The sequence below is a fragment of the Balaenoptera acutorostrata genome, chromosome 8 (genome assembly GCF_949987535.1).
Source record: "Balaenoptera acutorostrata chromosome 8, mBalAcu1.1, whole genome shotgun sequence".
Taxonomy (NCBI): domain Eukaryota; kingdom Metazoa; phylum Chordata; class Mammalia; order Artiodactyla; family Balaenopteridae; genus Balaenoptera; species Balaenoptera acutorostrata.
Window position 1 is genome coordinate 93,036,210 of NC_080071.1, and position 18,178 is coordinate 93,054,387.

The 18,178-nt window shown below is 60.8% G+C and overlaps 1 protein-coding gene across 7 annotated transcripts in view; it reads right to left on the reverse strand.

Moving 5' to 3' along the window:
- HDAC4 (histone deacetylase 4) overlaps positions 1 to 18,178 on the reverse strand; it is a 291,648-nt gene that overhangs the window by 30,221 nt on the left and 243,249 nt on the right. For 5 of the 7 annotated variants that reach the window (XM_057551885.1, XM_057551886.1, XM_057551884.1 and 2 more), the window contains 5 exons: positions 17,283 to 17,416; positions 14,483 to 14,603; positions 7,552 to 7,598; positions 3,598 to 3,705; positions 1,496 to 1,551 (listed from right to left, as the gene is read on the reverse strand). In XM_057551885.1, the coding sequence (XP_057407868.1) occupies positions 1,496 to 1,551; positions 3,598 to 3,705; positions 7,552 to 7,598; positions 14,483 to 14,603; positions 17,283 to 17,416 (466 nt within the window). The remainder of the gene's footprint in view (positions 1 to 1,495; positions 1,552 to 3,597; positions 3,706 to 7,551; positions 7,599 to 14,482; positions 14,604 to 17,282; positions 17,417 to 18,178) is intronic. The other 2 variants (XM_057551889.1, XM_057551887.1) reach the window with 1 other exon arrangement.

Consider the following 18,178-nt stretch of genomic DNA (forward strand, 5'->3'; position numbering starts at 1 on the left):
CACACACACACACACACACACACACACACACACACACACGGTGCCTGCGTGCAGGCCGCCAGCGCTCCCAGGGTGAGAGAGTCCATCTCACTTTACGCCCCCAGGCATCTCCCAGAACATGCACTGACCGACCTGTCAAGAGGCACCGAGGCCCACAGAACACCAAAGTTACTCATTTGACTTGCTCACTGCGCATCTTTCCATATTCTAAGATGTATAATAATGATTCTAGACAGTCTCTGAGAGAACGGGAAAAACAAACTGAGAAAGTGAGTCAAGTAAAAATGAAAATCTCCTAAACCTGAATTTCCCTTTGCCTGAATCACCAAAGACAACGAGAAGCCTGGGTGGGTCTGTTTTGGGGCTGTAGGCTGCCCGGCGGGAAGCCTCGCGTCCCAGCAGCCACTGCCTCTCCGGCCGCGCTGGCCCCAGGACGGTGCGGTCTCTGAGAGCCTCCACGGACGTGTCCCTCCATATTCCGTCTCGGTCCATCTGCGCCCACCCTTCAGAGTATCTGACAACTCAGACTCGAATTAGAAAGGTGACTCAGCGAAATGCCACAAACAATCAGGGTCCGCTCCTCGGTCACGTGGACCGTTCCGGGCCAGGGAGTGACCGCACGGTGGGGACGACAGCTCCCTTTACGGTGACGGGTCCCTTCCTGAAGCCCGGCCCCGACGCCCTCACTGGGGATTCGAGGCGGCCGAGGGCTCCGCCACCCGTTGGCTGAAAGCCAGGCTCCTGGTGCAGCACTGGCCCTGCGCTTCGGCTTCTCCCCACGGCTCTGTCTGCACCGTCCTTGCTTCACCAGCCGACAAACCAGGGCTCATTACCCCCGCCACCGCCCGTCCCCTCGTCCTGACAACCCACAACATGGTGTCTGCTGTCTCGGGGCCCGAGGGCGAGCCCCCGACATCACGCTCACTGAGGGTTTTCTGCGTCCACTCCGCGCACAACTCCCCGGGTCAAGTCCTGTGACTCCCCCCAGGCGGCTTCTCCTCGACCAGGATGGACCCTGAATCCGCACGTCAACCCCGCCACCTCGGCCAGCTTCTCGTGTGCACAGTCAGGGTGTCCACAACCCGAAACACAGGCCAGAGAGCTGACCCTTGTGGTCATGACCTTGGGACCTCAGCCTCACGGTGCCAAGCCGTGAGCAGGTCAGATGGAAGGCCACACGTGAGCAGACCTGAGGCCTGACTGTGAAAGCTCTAGAACGAGGAAGCACCACGAGAACTCCTCTGGGGCAGCTGAAGCTCTCTCTCCCAGGCCTGACAACCAGACGGCTCCTCTGGACTCGCTTCTGCACACACGGCCTCCCATTCTGCACACCTCCACATGCCGCCCCCTGCATCCCTTCACCGGGACCAACCATAACCAGCTCGAGCTGCACGTACAGTTACGCCCCACTGGACCGGCTGCTCGGGGACCGTGCACGGGCAGGCGTGAGAATGCCACACGTCCCCTGCCCAAGAGTGACCGCGTGTGTACTTACATGGGCGTGCTCTCCTCCGCGTGGTGTCCTGGGGGGCGGACCACAGCAAAGCCGTTCTACGCGTGACACCAAAAGGGAGAGATGGGGACAAAAGATTGGCTTCAGGTCAGTGAGAAAAGGCAGAGTGTGCGTGAGGACACGGTTTCCAGCTGCCTTCCGGGCACACAGACGTAGCGCAGGATACAGGGCTGGCTGTAAGCACTTCAAAGACATCTAGGTCCCTTCTCTGAACGAGGCCTGCTGGTTACCACAAATTACTAAGATAAAAGGTGAGTCCATCCCCGATTTTCTATCTTTGACAGCCTGCTGGCAAGGCTGGGAGCTGCTCAGCTGGGGAATCAGGGTAGGAGTGGAAGGGGCACCCCGGTCCCCCTCTGATCATAACCAGCATCCCCAGGAAGCAACTTGACGGGAACCCTGGACGCAGATGAAACGGAGACGGCTCGGCCGCTGCAGATGCTGTGCCCTGTCAGTGCAGCTCAGTTCCCAGGGGACTGAGCGACGCAGAAAACAATCACCAACGCTTAGAAGGAAAATCTCAGAGGCTGGAGAGGAGCTTCAGCCCCCACCCCTGCTTAGGACCCCTGAGTCACTTATGCTTTAGAAGAACGCTCTGCAAACCATCCTGCAGCCACTATGATAAAAACGGTTTAGACGGCCACCCCGGGTCTCACCAGCGCAGGAAGCTGTGCGGTCGAGGTCTGTAACAGAGACCCATGGGCCGCGGACCACGCTGACCGGGCGTGGGAAGTGTACCCAGCCTGCTGCAGAGACCAGCTCACGGGGGGACGGGGGGCACACTTGGTGGGAGCCCCGCCTCGGCACGCTTGGCGCTGCCTAACTATCTCCCCGTTCCTGCACAGGAACCCGCGCTGCGGTTCTGCATGGGGACATGGGCCCCAGGGGTCCCATGTCCCGGGGGCCTTTGCATAGCAACCCCAAGGCTCTGTGCCCTTCCTGCGGAGCTGAGAGCTAACTGGCGGCGGGCAGTGATGGCGGGTGGCCTTCGGGTACGGTGGCAGGAGGAGGCCCAGGCACACACGTTTGCAGGGAAAAGGAAGCTCCATGTCAGTGCCCGAATGAAGCAGTAAAACTTATCAATTTCATTAAACCTCGATGTCTTTTTAACACCCGTGAAAAGAGATGGGGAGGCATGTAAATAACCCGCGGGACTGTCACCTCAAAGAAAATGACAGACAGCTGCTGTTGTCAGGGGTGGGATTTGAGCTTTCCCGTGAAACCGAGAACTTTGGAAAACTTGTATCTGGCCCAGCTCTTCCCAGCACTGAGAAGACCTTCCTGATGAGATGGGTGGTGGCATTCATGGTTTCAAAGATTAGTGATGCTTTGGACACCGTATAATAAAATGTGTCAAGATTTGGAAGACCTACATGATCCAGTGAGCCCCTATTTCCAAACAACTATGCACTATGCAAACGTCAGGATAAATGACCGGCTCCACGTGCGAGGCTGACGGAATTTCTTGTACAGGAGCACAAGCTCGCTGATGCTGTTTTAGGGTCCACACTGCAACTCATCTTCAAGAAGCTGTCACTTGTTGAATTTTGGCATAGCATCAAAGAAGAATACCCACAATTATCTGGAAAAGCTATTAAAATACTCCTCCTTCCCCAGTTCTGCATCTGTGCGAGGCCAGATTTTCTTCATGTGCTTCAGCTAAAACAACACGTCACCAGACACGGAAGCAGAAGCAGGTGTGAGAGTCCAGCTGAGCGACTAAGCTCTTATTATTATATTTAAATTAATAAATATTTAAAAAGCCTCAGTTTTAAACTCTAATGAGTGGTCAACGCTGATGACCCAACTCATAAAGACAAACGCTCTTTGGGATTTTTCAGCCACTGTAAGAATGCAGAGTGTTCCCGAGATCGAATTCTTTGAGAAATGCTGTATCATTACATGTGTTTTCACAAGCGTGGGAAAAGTACCCTTGGGTTCGACGGTGGTGACAGAGCTGGGTCCGCCCTTACTCCCCGTCACAGCCGCCAGGTGCCTGTCCGGAGGGAGAGCGAAGCGGGCGGGCTGGACCTCCCTCCCTGGGCTGTGTCCTCCCAGGACCCCTCCCGCTGGCCCGCACTGACCTTCAGCTCCCCCGTGGCCACCTTGAAGACCAGCTCCACCACGCAGCCCACGGCCAGGCGGGCCGCCCCCGACGAGTGGGCCTCATTCCACGTGGTGTCGCTATCCACCTGTGAAGACACCACGCCCGCAGTAAGGCCGGCGTCCCTGGTCACCCCCCATCCCGGCCGGGTGGCCGTGCAGCCAGGGGCCCCTGTGCTCGGCCTCTGAAACCAGAGCCTGCCGTCTCTCCTTGACTAATTACAGAACACACCCAGCCCTCATTCGGGCTTACTTTTTTTTCTTTGAAGACATGCCAAAAAATACTAAACAGAAAAAGAGTGACTGCACCAAAAATAGCATGCCTGCATTCTTACCCCTTTCTGAGGTGTCATTTCTTTTCTCAATTGCTCCAAAATACTCCATGCTAGGAGTCATGATGTCAAGGTTACCTAGTTCCCTTCTTTTTTTAACCGCAACTGCAGCTGAGTTACACTAACAATCAGCAAAAGCAAATGTAGCAAGTGTTAGAATTAGAGGTCCCTCCAAATTATGACTTTATTTCATGCTGGATTTAAGGAGAAGCTCCGTGCGTTTGACAGGAGTCGTTAACAGGGACGGCACGGGGAAGGGTGAGGGGAGGAGAATCCAGGCTCTTGGACACACACCAGGGGGCTCAGCCCAGGGGATGGGACACCTGCCCAGGTAGCTGTTCCCCTTCCAACAGAAAAACGTGTGTGGCACAAACCTGTCAGGTAACTTCTGTTTGTGTGTTGGTTTATTTACTTACACATTAGATATATTTTTTAAACGCTAGCTACCGTGGGCAGGAAAGAAGACGCAGACTTGACGCGTCAGTTCTGCGGAGGTTGAGTCTCCTGCGGGAGCCTGGGGGGCGGGGAGCAGGGGCCACGATAAAGCAGGAGCCCCTGGTTCCAGGTCAAGGGCGCTGCCATCCCCAGGGCAGGGCAGCTGGTGCCTCGGCCGCACACACCCGGGGCTCGCGTGCCCTTCCTGTGGATGCCCGAGCCTAGAGAGGGTTCTGGGAAGCTGCAAGGAATAAGCCCTTCCACCTGCAGCAGAGTCGGCCGGGCCTGGGCGAGACGCTCCTTCCCATGGCAACCTCTTCCAAGCGCTGAACGCTCGGGGCCCCAGACACAGAGGCTGAGCCGCAGGTGAGGGCCTGGCACCCCCTCTCCGGCCCAGCCAGGGTCAGCGCCCAGGCCCCTGCCCACCTGACAAAGGCTCTGATCATTACGTGGTACGGATGGATTTCTTTCAATGAAGTCTAGGGGCTTCATCTTCAAAGCAAGATGATTTAAAATACATTTACGAGCAGCTCGAGCTATTTCCTGAGGAGTGTTATTCCGTGTGGGCTCTTCTTTTCAATGACCAAACCTCTGTGTTCTTTAAATAGCTTCCAAATGTCAGCAGAACGCTCTGCACTTAGTGCGCTCTCCACAGCATTAATATTCAACGTTCAAAGACCGGCTTCTGTTCTAAATAATACTGTGCTGTTACTCATTGAAGTAGCCACTCAGCTAGAATATTCTGGACCAGTTGCTTCAGCCGAAGAATCAATTCAATAAAATCAAAGCGAGAGCTGGTAGGAGGATCCGACCGGTTGCCTGGGCCTTGCGAGAGGCCGCACCCCTGAGGACCAAAGGGGGTTTGGGCAAAACTACGCAGATTATTTCTCCTCCAAATGCAATGGTTTGGGTTTTAGGCTAAGTAACCAGAGCCAGGTGGGGAAAGGGACTGACCCTCCGTGTGCTCTGAAGGGCCTCTGTGCTCTGCTCTCCTCCCGTGTGACCCCAGGGTCCAGAAGGTCCTGTAACATCGCGTCCAGGGTGAGGGACGGACCCCCCAGCCCCACTACACTGTCTCCAGAGAACCTGACGGCACTTTCCACTGCTTCGGGGTCTCAGTCCCCCGGCTTCTGGCCACCAGCTCCCCAGGGACCAACGTGGGATGGTCGGGTTGGAGCCCTGAGTTCCAGAAGTACGAGGCGGCCCTGCTTGGGGCGACCACAAATGCAGGAGCAGGAAGCAAGGGAAAGAGCAAAGGGCCTACTCCACAATCCCCTACAGCAAAGACGGAGAAAAGGTGAAGACAGGGAAGGGGAGACCTCTTACAGAGATTTCCAGTGGACACTCGGGGTGGCCACTCTGGGTGGGCCGCGGACTTTAGAAGCCACGGCACTCGGGGCCCCCAGGGCCTGCCAGGGCAGGGCTGGAAGGGAAATGCATCCTCAGGAGGTGAGCAAAGCATAAGTTTCTCTTATTTGGCTTGGGAAAAAAAGGTAAAACCATTTAAAAGCTCCATTACAGAGCCTAGATGTTAATTCAAGTAGCTTCAGGGGAAGCAACGCACCCTCTCCTTCCCTGCTTCACCAGCCGACCTGCACCCTCCCAGCCACACCTGGGCCCCTGGGGTCTCCTCTGCTTCCCTGACAACACCCTGGGGGGCTGGCCCCCAGCTCTGGAAGGAGATTCAGAGGGCCAAGAGGGCTGCAGCTGCACCAGCAACATGGCAAGTCCACACTGAGCCAGGCTGGAGGGCTGGCACTGCGATTCTCTGCCCTCCTATTGGGGTAGTTATAGAAAACAACTGAAAGTGAACAATCCCTTGAGACACCCTATGGTTCACACTTCCCACGAATTATTCTGACGGGCTCCCCTCTCGACCGGGTTCGACTTGGTGAGATTTTCCACGTCTCCGTGTTCCAGAGCATTTTTGTGCCTGGATGTGGAGGTGGGCGCTGGTAGCCTGCTGGGGGCTGGATCTGGACTTCACACCGGGGAGGGGCCACCTGGCTCAAGGTCCCAGGCCCAGTCCCCATTTCGCTTTCATTTGCAAATTATAAATCCTGCCTCGCACAGCATGCTGCCGCAGGGCAGTGCAAAGCCAAGCCTTTTCAAGTCTGGCCAAAAATTTGCCCCGCATTAAGAGATTGCAGCCTATTTACAATACAAAATACAATAACCCTAGGAGGGCCTGGTGGTGGTATGAATAAACGCCATTTATGCTCTCTCTGACGGGATAATTTTCAAAGCAGCGATTTTTGTAAAGACTCAGGAAGAAAACAATTTTGTTTCATTTCCATAACGGAATCCAGACCCCGAGCTTCACCCTGCGATCTGTCGTTACGCTCACACCGCGCTGATGCGCGCTTCCAGCCGAGATGCCTTTGCTGTCCACGAGGTCCTCCGGCCTCTCTGCGACCGTGACCGGCTGCAGCACTTCCCGGGCTGGGGAGCTCCACGGCTAGCAGACTGGCCAGGAGGGGGCTGGTCCTTGCCCTCACCCTCCCTCATCCAGAGGACGGCGGGGGGACAGCCCCTCCTGATTGAAGGAGAAGCTCTGGCTGCGGAGACCTGGCCTCCACTGCGCTGAGGGAGGGGTGGGTGCCCAGACGGGTTCTGCGCCCCCATCACGGGCAGGGGAAGCCCAAGTTAAATCAAGATGCTGGCTCTCCTGCGTGTCTACCTGCCCAGGTCTGCTCAAGAGCTCCATCTCCCGGAGAAGCAGCTCGACCCACCCCACGTGGCCCATAAACCTCGTGCCCACGGTCAGAGCTGCACTTGGGGCTTCGGGTTGGAGCTCAGACACGGGATCAACACACACCCCGTGAGGTGATGGATTCACGACCTGAGCCGGGACGAGTGGACTGTTGCTTCGGTGGGTCAGACGAGACAGGCCCACACACCAGATCCCGTTTCCTAAAGCCAGCCGTGGTGCCGGACGACCTTCCCCGGAGGAAGGTGCCCCAGACCCGCCGTCAAAATGCGCCCAGGCTCACGGGGCCTTTGAAGCCACACGTGTGAGCGGTGGGGCAGCCCCGCCCCGCAGGCCCTGTTTATGGAAAACACCTGGCAACAATTACCTGCTCTGCGGAGAGCAAGGCAGCGATTTCTGTGACCACCGGGACCCTGAGAACAAACAGGACATTATTTACACATTAAAGAAATACTTACCCCGACACCACCGCAGGGCAGCCTGACAAACACCGATGTTAGCGAGCCTGCAGGGAGAAGGAGAGCCAAGGTCAGGTGGGCAGGGTCACCCAGCGCCCCAGCCTGCAGGGAGCACGGCGCTGGCCATGCCTCAACAGCGCTCTGACACTTGCGGAAGATGCACAATGTGTCCCACGTACGGAGGGGCAAACGGGCTTCAAAGGTACCACTGTATCACCATGTGACGCCGCCAGGGCGGCATCTGGCCGGTGGTGGGTCCTGGGCCGAGCCGGCCCAGCCCCTGCGGAGGGCCCTCGCATTCTCCATGGCAACAGCCCACTCCTCAGGGGGTGGGGGGACCCCACGGAGGCTTCTGCTTCCAGCGCGAGCTCGTGCACCTGGCAGGGAACCACCCAGAGCTCCCTGCCCCTGACACTGGCTCTCAGTTCTGAGCTCTGGCCGCCCTCCCCAGCTGTGAGCAAGAGAAAGAGGCCTGGGGTTAAACCCCCCTGCTGAGCCCTTTCGACACGGAGGGGTCTTTCGGGATGTAACAGCAGCCCCCTCCCCATGTACAAGTGTTCCAAGTTCCCTGGGATGGTGCACAGCTAAGAAACCACACAGCCTTGAACCTGGCCGTCTAGGAAGGCCTGCCCGGGGCCCACGCTGCAGACACAAGGCCCCTGTCCCACGAGGCTCAGGCCTGCCTCGGTGACAAGGACAGGGACTGTCTTCTTCCTCAGTGTGATGCAGGTGCTGGCCGATGACCAGCCTAAAGCCTGCCTGTCACGCAGGACCAGAGGGCGGCACCGCTCCCCACCCCCGCCTCCCCGGCCGAAGCATGAAGCCCAGGCTCCCTCGCTGGGCTGGCGAAGTGCGAAGCCCAGGCTCCAGCTGGCCGACCCCCCTCAGGAGCTGCCCCCATCTGGGACAGCCTCTCTGTGTAGCCGGCGCTCCCTGCCGCCCTTCCACCTCGCTCCCACCGCGACTCCCAGGCCTTTCCTGGCCGGTTCCACAGCCCAGCTTGGGAGCCTGCTTTCTGGACCTGGCAGAGCCGGCCCGGTGCGGGGAGGGCTCACTCCCAACACTGCCCTCTCCCGACCCGAGCACCAGCTCTGCTTGGGTGGCCATGAGCTGCTCCCGGGGCCCCGGGAAGAAAGCAGGCCTTGGGTCACAGGGTCCGGATGGCTCACCAGGGGAGCGGCCTTGGTGAGGTCTGTGCCCACCTCATCCCGGCTCCGGGCCTGGACGACACTGTGGACCCTCCCCGTCACCCCCATCCACTCCGAGATGCCCGGACGGTGGGTCCTGCCCCGGGCCTGCCCTGCCTGCGCCCACGGCTCTCCTCCAGGTCACGCCCCCCAGCCGCCTGCATCTGGGCTCCTGACGGTGGTTCCCCTGCGGTGCCTTCTAGCATCAGTTAAACTGACTCTCGCGGAGACACACAGCCTCCGGCCCCGTCCCCGAGAGGCCGGGGGCACGTCTGCCTTCTCCTCCTGGTGCCCCGACTGCAGGCCCACAGCCGGGAATCAGCAGGTGCACAGGTGGGTGGAGGGGCCAGCGGGCAGGGAAGCGATGTCCAAGGAGAGCAGCCCTGGGAAGGGCTTGCCGGGCCTGCCCTGAGCCCCCCGTGGGAGGTCCTGGGGCCGGAGGGAGAGGGTGGGCTGCAGCGCGTGACGGGGGCGGGGGAGGGGCGCTGGCACTACGCTGTCCTGCAGCAGATTCGCCCAACGGCCTGGATCAGGGAGGGCGGCACCAGCCCCCCTCCCCCCATAGGGCCCTGCCCTTGACACGCGGCAGTGGCTCTAGGTGACCACGGGCTGGGAATGGCTTCAAGACGGTTCTCATAACACCAACTATTCCAGCACACAGCAGCATGATGCTAGGGATGTAAGAGCTTTCTCCCAAAGAATCCAAGCGCTCGTGTGTGTGAATCCATGTACATCAATCACTGTGTGTGTAAATATGAGTGAGAGGCGCTCTGCTGAGACTGGATTTCTGTGTTTGAAATTACAGACCATGATGTCTGTATTAAAACCATAAATCATCTGAATGTTTTGATTTTGCTCATTATTCAGCCAGGAAAGACCACAATAATAAAAAAGGTAGGAGACCCTGCATCCGGACACAAGCCCACGCTCGGATGGGCAGCAGGGCCTGGAGCTCAAACAGGGAAGCTGTCCTGGCCCAGAGCTCCGGAGCGGCCCGGCGGCGGCCTCGCCACGCAGCGGGTCTCCCCCCGTCCCCAGCCGCCTCGGCCGAGGCCCCAGCTGGTCAGCGAGTCCCTCCTGTGTCCCACTGGCCTCCTGTGTTCCGGGGCCACCACTGCCTAGGCCAGGCCACAAAATGTTCAAGCCGAGAGACAGGGGTCTGACGCTTGAGGACCACCCTCGCTTTCCCAGTCCTGGCAGGTTGGCTGACAGGCAGGCTGGGATGCCGACGGCTGTAGGGAAGATGCTGGCTTTCTTCTGCAGCCGCTGCCGCTCTTCCTGCTGTGCTGTGAGCGGAGGGTTCTTCTCGTGGCCCCTGACCTGAGCACGGCCAGGCCCTCACGAGGTGCTCCGCACTCCTCAGCCACCAGGCCAGGCTCCCTCCCCAGGTCGCTGCCGTCAGAAGAGGAACCCTGACTTCCAGGAACACCTAAGGTGGTGACCAGGCAGCCCCCTGCGGCGCGGCCAAGCTGTGTCACTGCCCCACACTCACTACACAGGCCTCTTTGCACATGGCTTGGAAATTTGTGGATTCAGTTAAAAAGAGGAAGGGAGATCACCCAGTAGTGTTTAAACACCGAATCAGGGTACTGTTAACATCATCAACTCTTGCCATGTCTGGAAGAGTCAGACTGATATAATGATGTCAGAACAGTCATCAGAAATGTAAATAGGTCTCAAGTGGCAGGAAGGTATCTGCTTGGGCATCCTCACGGCAACGTGAGAAGACTTCACAACACAGAACTCAGTAGGAGAGAAAAAGGAAACAGAACGGGGTATGATACCATTATGGTAAACGGAACGCACACACTCACAGTATGTGTGTTTGTGGCAACACCCTCGGCTCATAAAAGAAACACTAAACACACACCCGTGGCTGCGTATGGGCGGCGCGGGGTCTGAGACGGTGGACGAACACGTCCACACAGAAGCCACGAGCAGCAGAGGGGCTTCCAGGGACGGAGATGCCGGATGAACTGAGGGGGACCCCCCCGTGAGCTGACGGACACGGCTTGGCGGGAGGAAAGCGCCGTCTCCCGGCTCACCCACCGTTTACTCTGCCCCAAGGACTCCCGGCTCCGGCGTCTCTCTCATTTCCCATCACCCGTCTTAAACCTAGTTTGGAACCAGTCTGGAAACCTCACCCGTCCTCCTGGCGGGGGACTCGCGCCTCCTGCCTGCAGGGAGACCATCCTCCCATCACCCCATCCCCTGCCCCGTGGGGCATCGCACGCCCAGGAGACAGGCTTGCAGAAGGGCTCTTGGTGGGCTGACCAGGGGATGGATGTGGAGCGTGGGTGGGCTCTGAGCCGCACGGCGCGTTCAGGGGGAGGCCGGCTGCTCTCCGGGCTGAGGCCCCCGGACGCTCCCGGACACTGCTGAAGTGGGGGCTACCGGTCCCGTGTGCGGCAGCACCAGTGCCGTCCCGGGACCCACGGGCAGGCCCTCCCGTGCGGGAGAACATTCCAGGAGCCGGGCTCCACACCAGAAGGAGCTGCGTTTCCTGGGGGATCCCGGGGCCCTGCCGGACGTGCCGGCCTGAAGACCCTGCACTTGGCCCACTCGGCTCCTCCCTCCGAGCCCGCTGACCTTCTCCCCCATCCACACCGTCCTCGTCCTTGAAGCCTCCTTTCCAAAAAGCCCTGCCTGGGCCCGGGCCAGACCCTCTCCTCTGGGGCCCGGCCGGCACTCTGTCTCATTTCTGGACGTTCCTGCTCCGATCCGCACCCCTCCCTGTGCCATGGGCCCGGCCTCTGGGCTCTCCCGGTGTCACCTGTCCTCCGGAGCCCTGGGCCCCTTCCTGGGGGCGGCTGGCTTAGACCTCCCTGCCCTCCCCTGCATCCTGCTCCATGACTCTGGGTGCGTGAGGAACAGGAGCTGCACGGCCAAGACAAGAGAAGACCCTGGGCAGGTTCTTGTGGGTCCTGGCCTGGCCACCGTGGCAGTCCGGCTCCGTGGACACTTTGGTGGAGACAGCCCAACAGGAGGCCTCTCAGCCACACTGGTCCAGGCTGTCCTTGGGGCTTCCACGTGGGGAACGGGCGGCCTCCTGACCTGCCTTCACCATCCTCAGGGGGTGGCCTCTGTGACTGACCTGGCTTCAGTGCTTTTGTCCCTCCAAATTCACATGTTGGAAACCTTACCCTCAATGTGATATTAGGAGGTGGGGCCTCTGGCAGGTGATTAAGCCATAAAGATGGAGCCCTCGTGAATGGGGTTAGTGCCCTTATAAAAGAGACCCGGGAGAACTCCCTCACCCCTCCCACCACGAGGACCCAGCAAAAGGCACGGGCTGTGAACCAGGAAGAGGGCCTCATCCACCACGCTGGCATCCTGAGCTCGCATGTCCGGCCTCGGGGCAGGGAGCAAGTCTGGACGTGCCTTGATTCACCCTCATACTTGACCCAGTCTGGCTGGGTGAAAACTCTAGGCTGGAAAGAACCTTCCCCCAGAACTGGCCAGGCGTTGCACTGCTACTGAGGGGCCCGACGTCGTCCTGGTTCCTGGCAGACCTGGTCCTCTCCCTGGAACATCGCAGCACCCTTGCATCTTGTCCCTGGGCTCTGAGATTTTCCAGCGGTGCTCCCTGGCAGGGTTCTCGCGGCTGGTGGCTGGTCCTCCGGTCCTGGGACCTTCTCGTGATCACCCCAGATGCTTTCCTTTCCTTTCCGTGTTCTCCGGAAGCTCCTGCTACCTGGGCCCTGAGCGCCAGGAACGCTCCTTTGATTTTCTTCTTTTCTCCCATTTCCTGGTTTCCAGCTCTGGTCACCTTCCTGCTCCACTTTCCGGGGCCTTGACTCACTGTTCCTTCCAGGCCCAGGACTTGATGTCTGTGACCGTGTTTCACTTTACTCTCTGTTCTGTTTTTTCCCTTTTCTATGGCCCTTGTTCACGTTCTGTGGATGTGGTATTGCCCCTCTTTAAGGATTTTAATGCTGTTCTTGGCTCTCTCTGCAGCGCCCCCTCCAGCCCCCGCAGCCACCCAGAAGCCTGGCCTCCGAGCCGCTGAGCACCTTCCCAGGTGCCGATAATCCTTGGTCTTCTGTTCGTGGCCTAGAGTGAGGACGTAAAGCCGGTGGAAGGTGCGGGGACACGGTGGAGACACGGTGGCCTTGTAAACAGTCCGCACCACGTCAAGGATCTTAGGGGGCCATCTGCTGCGGTGCCCCTGATGACAGCTTCCTTTGGGCTAGTCAGTCCCTGAAGGAGGTCCCCATCTCTGCCCGGGGGTAAAGGTCAGTGTGCCGGGAGCCCAGCATGGGGCGGGGGGGTGGTGGTCTCACCGTGCTCTGTGCCTGAGTCTGTCCCAGCCCAGGGACCCTGTGCCTTTCTGTCCAGGGCTGTGGGGTCGGCAGGGCGTCGGGACGGAGGCCCCTCAGGCCCCTGCGGCCCGGTCCCCTGCCTGAGCCCTGCCTGTCCTCCACCCCGGGGCCAGGGTCTCTGCGGTCACTGTCACTGGACTGTCCGAGTCAGCGGGCGGAGCTGGGGGGTGTCTGTCCCCGTGCCACTCTGCAGCCCACTCCCTGGCACCTGCTGTCCGTCTCCGGGCCTCCTGCTCCTTCCCTGTCTCCCAGGTGCGAGGGTTTCTGTCTTCTAAAAGCCCTGTTGCTGCACACGACCCCCACCCCCCGAGGCCAGAGCCCGAGTGTTTCCTCGTGGCCTCCGCCACCCCAGCTCCCCCACCCCAGCTCCTTGCAGGGCTCAGCGCCTACAGGGCGCGCAGCAGAGGAGAAGACGTGCTCCCCAAGCGCGCGAATGAGTGAAGGGGCGCGTGAGTGCCCGGGGAGGGAGCAAGGCCGCGCTGCAGGATCCCCGGGAGGGTCAAGCCGGCCCAGTGCAGGGCGGGACACAGAGGTGACCTTCGCAACACCTGCTACGGAAACCAAGGGAAACAGCGCACAGCCCACCCTTTCCCCCCGCCCCATCCGGGACCCCAGCGGCTGTGATTCCTGGGCCCCTGCTGCCTGCTTCGGCTTGGCTCAGGGAGGAGCCCCAGGGGGCTTCTCTCCCCAGGGGGCAAAGGCAGGGATGGGGAAGGAAACCCACAGATGGCGACTGCCCCGGTTCCAGGCGGCTGGGAAGCGGGGGAGGGAATTACCCAGCAAGGGTCCTGACCGGAGGGGGGCGGGGGTCTGCGCCCGGGAGCCTGGGGGACCCTGCCCTTCTGTCGGACCCACCCGCCTTATAGGGAGACTCTCACCACCTCCCAAGGCAGGAGATGCCTGTTAGGAGGTTCCTTCCGTCAGGCCCAGATCCCGCCCCCTCATCTGGGGGGCTGCCTGCCAAAGCCGAAGCCCCTGGCCCCCGGGGAGGAGGGGTCAGGTGTGGGGCGGGGGGGCTCGGGCTGCCACAGTGCCCCCCTGAGCCTCGAAGAGTGTCCCCAGACCGACTCCAGTCCCAGTGCGGGGTGGCCGGGCGGCCTCCAGCACCCCAGCTCTGCTATTTAACATTCTGCAAAACCACTGGTTCTCAGCCCATTTTCTCCCCAGGACACCGGACACAAAGCAAGAAACCAACTGCCCACGTGAATGCCGAGCGTGGAAACTTCTCCTCCGGCCCCTCACCTGAGAGCCTGGCCCGGGCACCACGGAGAAGGGTCATCCCTGCCCCAGCTGCCCGCACAGAGCCTGGTGGGCGACACTCGCCTGTGCAGCGGGGGGCATGCAGGCGGGACGGCGGGGCCTCGGGCGAGGGCAGGGCTGGAAGCAGCCTCGGCAGTAAAGGTAAAGAAGGCCTTGAAATACCTAGAAGTTTCTTACTGTCCAGTTTCTGCCTGTTGAGGGGGTTTGTGCCGTAGAGCAGGGCGTGCGCCTCCGAGTGAACCGTCTGCAGCTCCTCCAGGGTGGCCTTGCGTCCGCGGATGCACTGCGGGGACAGAACGAGACAGGATACTGCAGGGGCCAGCCTCAGCAGAAGACTGGCGCCCAGGAGGAGATGAAATTCCATACAGGCACGAGCACAAAATCATCTGGTTATTGCGAAATCAAAAGCAAACATCACCCGACACGGTATTTGAAAAATATTTAAGAAATATTTTAGAGGGTTTGCCCTTTAATTAAAACTTAGGAAAACGTTTTAAAAAAAGATAATTCCAGCCTTCAACGCTTTAACCTTCACTGTCACACAACTGATCTGGCATCAAATTATTGCTTTGTTTTCCAACTGCCGGGGTCTGGTCTTAAAAGAGAGAGGAGCTGCCTGGGGGTGGACCTGCTCCTCTGCTCTCTGGATGGGGGGTTCCAGACCCCAGCTCCTTGGGCATCACCGAGCCTTCCAGCAAGCCGAGATGGCCCGCAGTCGTCTGACACCCGGATCTGTGTGTCCGTCCGCATTTTTCTTCGGTTTAGAAATTCCTCAAATCTGGACCCCTTGGCTATTTTCAGATGTTCTCCAGAAATTATCTTGAGCTGAGCTACATTTACTTAACCTTTGAGAAGGAGGCTGGTTTGTGAAGCGAGATTCCAGTTGACACTTCTTTATACCTTCCGAGGGCCAGAGCGACACAGGAAGAGCCAACGGGACCCTGGGGGCCCAGGGGGAGCCCGTGGGCTCGCTGGGCTGGACGCACCCCCGTGCAGGGGCAGGCCATGAGCTGCGCTCCCCCCGGGACCCTCCAGGGAGGCCCCAGAACCGCTCCTAATGGTACAACAGACCTCCCAGAAACGCCTGCCGACGCAGGAGCAAAGGGCAGGGGAGCTGGAGGCCGGCTGTGACCGAGTCTTTGCCGGCCTGGCCTCCTCCTCGTGGAGGGGCCACGAGATCGCAGAGAAGGTTGCCCACCCCGTGGAGTGAGGGGCGCTGGCCGGGAGGCCTGGGCACCGGGTGGCCGCCCGGTCCCTCTGCTTCTCTTCTGTCGGGGGCCTCTCCAACAACTTGTGTTCCCTCGGCCGAGGGAACACGCATCACCCTCTGGACCTGCAGGTGCCCTGTACGGTGAGCGTCCCCGCACGTCGAGGGCACGCCTGGCCCTTCACCCCGGGTCTCCTCCCTACTAGCCTGGGCCCAACAGGCCCGTCTCCTCGGTACCCGGGGGCCCCCGTGGCCATGGGCGCCGGCCCTCAGTGCCAGGGGGCTGGCTGAGCAGCTCGGTCTGCTCCCCTCGCCTCTGTCTCCTGCCTTGAAACTACCCTGGAGGCCCCGGGCTCAAGGGAACCCTCCTGGGGGTGAAGGAGGCGGCGCCTGGGAGGCGGTGTGGGGCGGGGCGGTGGTCCTGCAGCGGGAGGAGGAAGAGGGCGCGTCCACCGGGACGATGCTGCCCCCCAGTGGTGCAGCCTCGCGGGATCCGGGAGCAGGTGCCGAGGGCTGCAGCCCACAGCCTCGGGGTCCCGTCCTCTCCAGAGGGCCTCCAGGACAGGATTCTGGACCCAGGCCCCGTGCTTTCCCCTCCAAACACCATGTATCGCCATAAACTGGCGGAGAGATGGGGTCACGCGGGACAACTGCCCTCAACTCCTAAATACTCTGGCTTCTGGGGAAGGGGGGCTGGATGGGGGCGGAGTGGGGTTCGGAGCACGTCCGCCCCCCAGACGTTCTGCTCCGGGCCTGGCCCAGGTGGCACTGGGCTGTGAAGGACGGACGTGGACGTTCTGCTCACCCATGGGGCTCCAGCTTTCCAGGGCCACCCTGCAGGGCAGCACCCGGCTTCACGGGGTTCCCGGTGTGTCGGGAGGCAGCAGGCCCCCATGTGGTGGGCACGTGGGTGGCTGGCTGCCACTGTCCTAGAGGGCTCCTGGGAGGGGGTGCCCCCTGCCCCGCTCCACGGATGACAATGTTGTGGTGCCCACGGCCTGGAGCTGCCCCACCCCCTCCCCGTGCACCCGCACAAACACTGCTCTGCTTCCTCTCAGCCCAGAGCTCAAGACCCTCCTGATGGCCGCATGCCAGGAAACGCCTGTCCCCCATCAGAAGGGTGGAGGAGCCTCAAGGTCCTTCAGCAGGGCTTTCCTGCCCTCATGTGCCTGGGGCCACTGCAGCGGTGGGTGGGCAGCGTGAGTCCCAGGCCCCGACGGGCCGGAGCAGAGGGGGCTCAGCCTGCCTTGTCGGCAGGCAGCGTGGTCCCCTTGCCAGGCGGCTGGGACAGACGCGAGGACCCGCCGCTCAGAGCCGTAGAGGCGGGGGCGGTGCCGCGCTTGGGAACCAACGCCAAGCAGACCAGACTGGCCCGCGCGCCCTCCCTGCCTCGCGGGCCTGAGGCTCCCCACACAGTGGGAGAGGCTTTCGGAAAAACTCAAGTAAGAGAACTTACAAGGGAAAGCCAACAGAATGACGGATGCCCCCGGACCCCGCCCTTGCGGCAGAGGCCCTGGGACGGCCTGGCCGTGTGACCTGGGTGCTGACGGGGAGCCCGGCTAGGGGCTGGCTTCCCAGGGAACAGGAGCGTGCGAGAGGGGACGCAGGACAGGATAGCTCGGCATTCCTCCGGAAGCCAGGCCCGTGTGCCTGCCTGCAGGGCCCGTGTCCTCCCCCAGGCCTCCCCCGCTCAAGCCCTGGCTCACGTGGGCCCGCATGCGCCACCCTCCTCGCCGCCCGCGGGGCCGGCCTCACCTCACACTTGCCTCGAAGGCCGGTCTCCTGCAGCCGGGACCAGATGCTCTGGATGCGCCCGGCGTGCTCCGGGTGGCTGTTGGTGTTCCCGCAGGTGCACTGGTGCTTCAGCATCAGCGTGTCGTACACGAGGCCTGGGGCAGAGGCGGAGGCGCCGCCGTCACACGAGCCCGCAGGTTCCTGGGCAGCTGCCCCCGCCGGCAGTCCGCTCACGGCACTCGCCCCATGGTCAGCGTCCCCACCACCCAGGGGTGGAGGGAGCTGAGCGGCCTGCAGGGTAAGGGGCAGGCGAGGCAGGAAGAAACGAGAAGGCAGGCGGCCCGCCCCCGGGTCTCGGGTCTCTCGGCTGTGAGCCGTGTGGCACTCACGTCCAGGGGACTGCGCTGACCCAGAAACAAGTGAGATTTCGGTCCCAAACTCGAGTCTACCTGTCAGGGAACTTCTCTATCGAGCAGTTCAACCTTGTGGACTGAGATCCGTCCAAGGCTCTTGGGGCCCAGAAGGCTCAGTTCTGCCCTCAGAACCTTGCAGAGCAGCTGGACAGGCGTGTGGAGCTCACATACGTGCACGTGCACACACACAAACACACACACACACACACACACACACACGGACGCAAGGGCGTTTAAAATCACCCTAGAAATGGACGTAAATGGAGTCCAGGAACTCGCACTTACTCCCCAGCTCTGCACTCTCCACTAGGGACAGCGCTGGAAGCCGTTCAAGCCTGAGGGTGCCCAGCACAGAGCTGGCCCAGCAGTGGGGTCACCCTCAGGAGGGAAGTGCGGCAGCCTCACCAGCCTGGGCTCCGCCGCAGGGAAGCGGTGGCCCTTCCGGCTGATCAAAGTGACTGATGTCACTTGGCAGCTGCGTGGAAGGTGGTGGAACCTGCATGT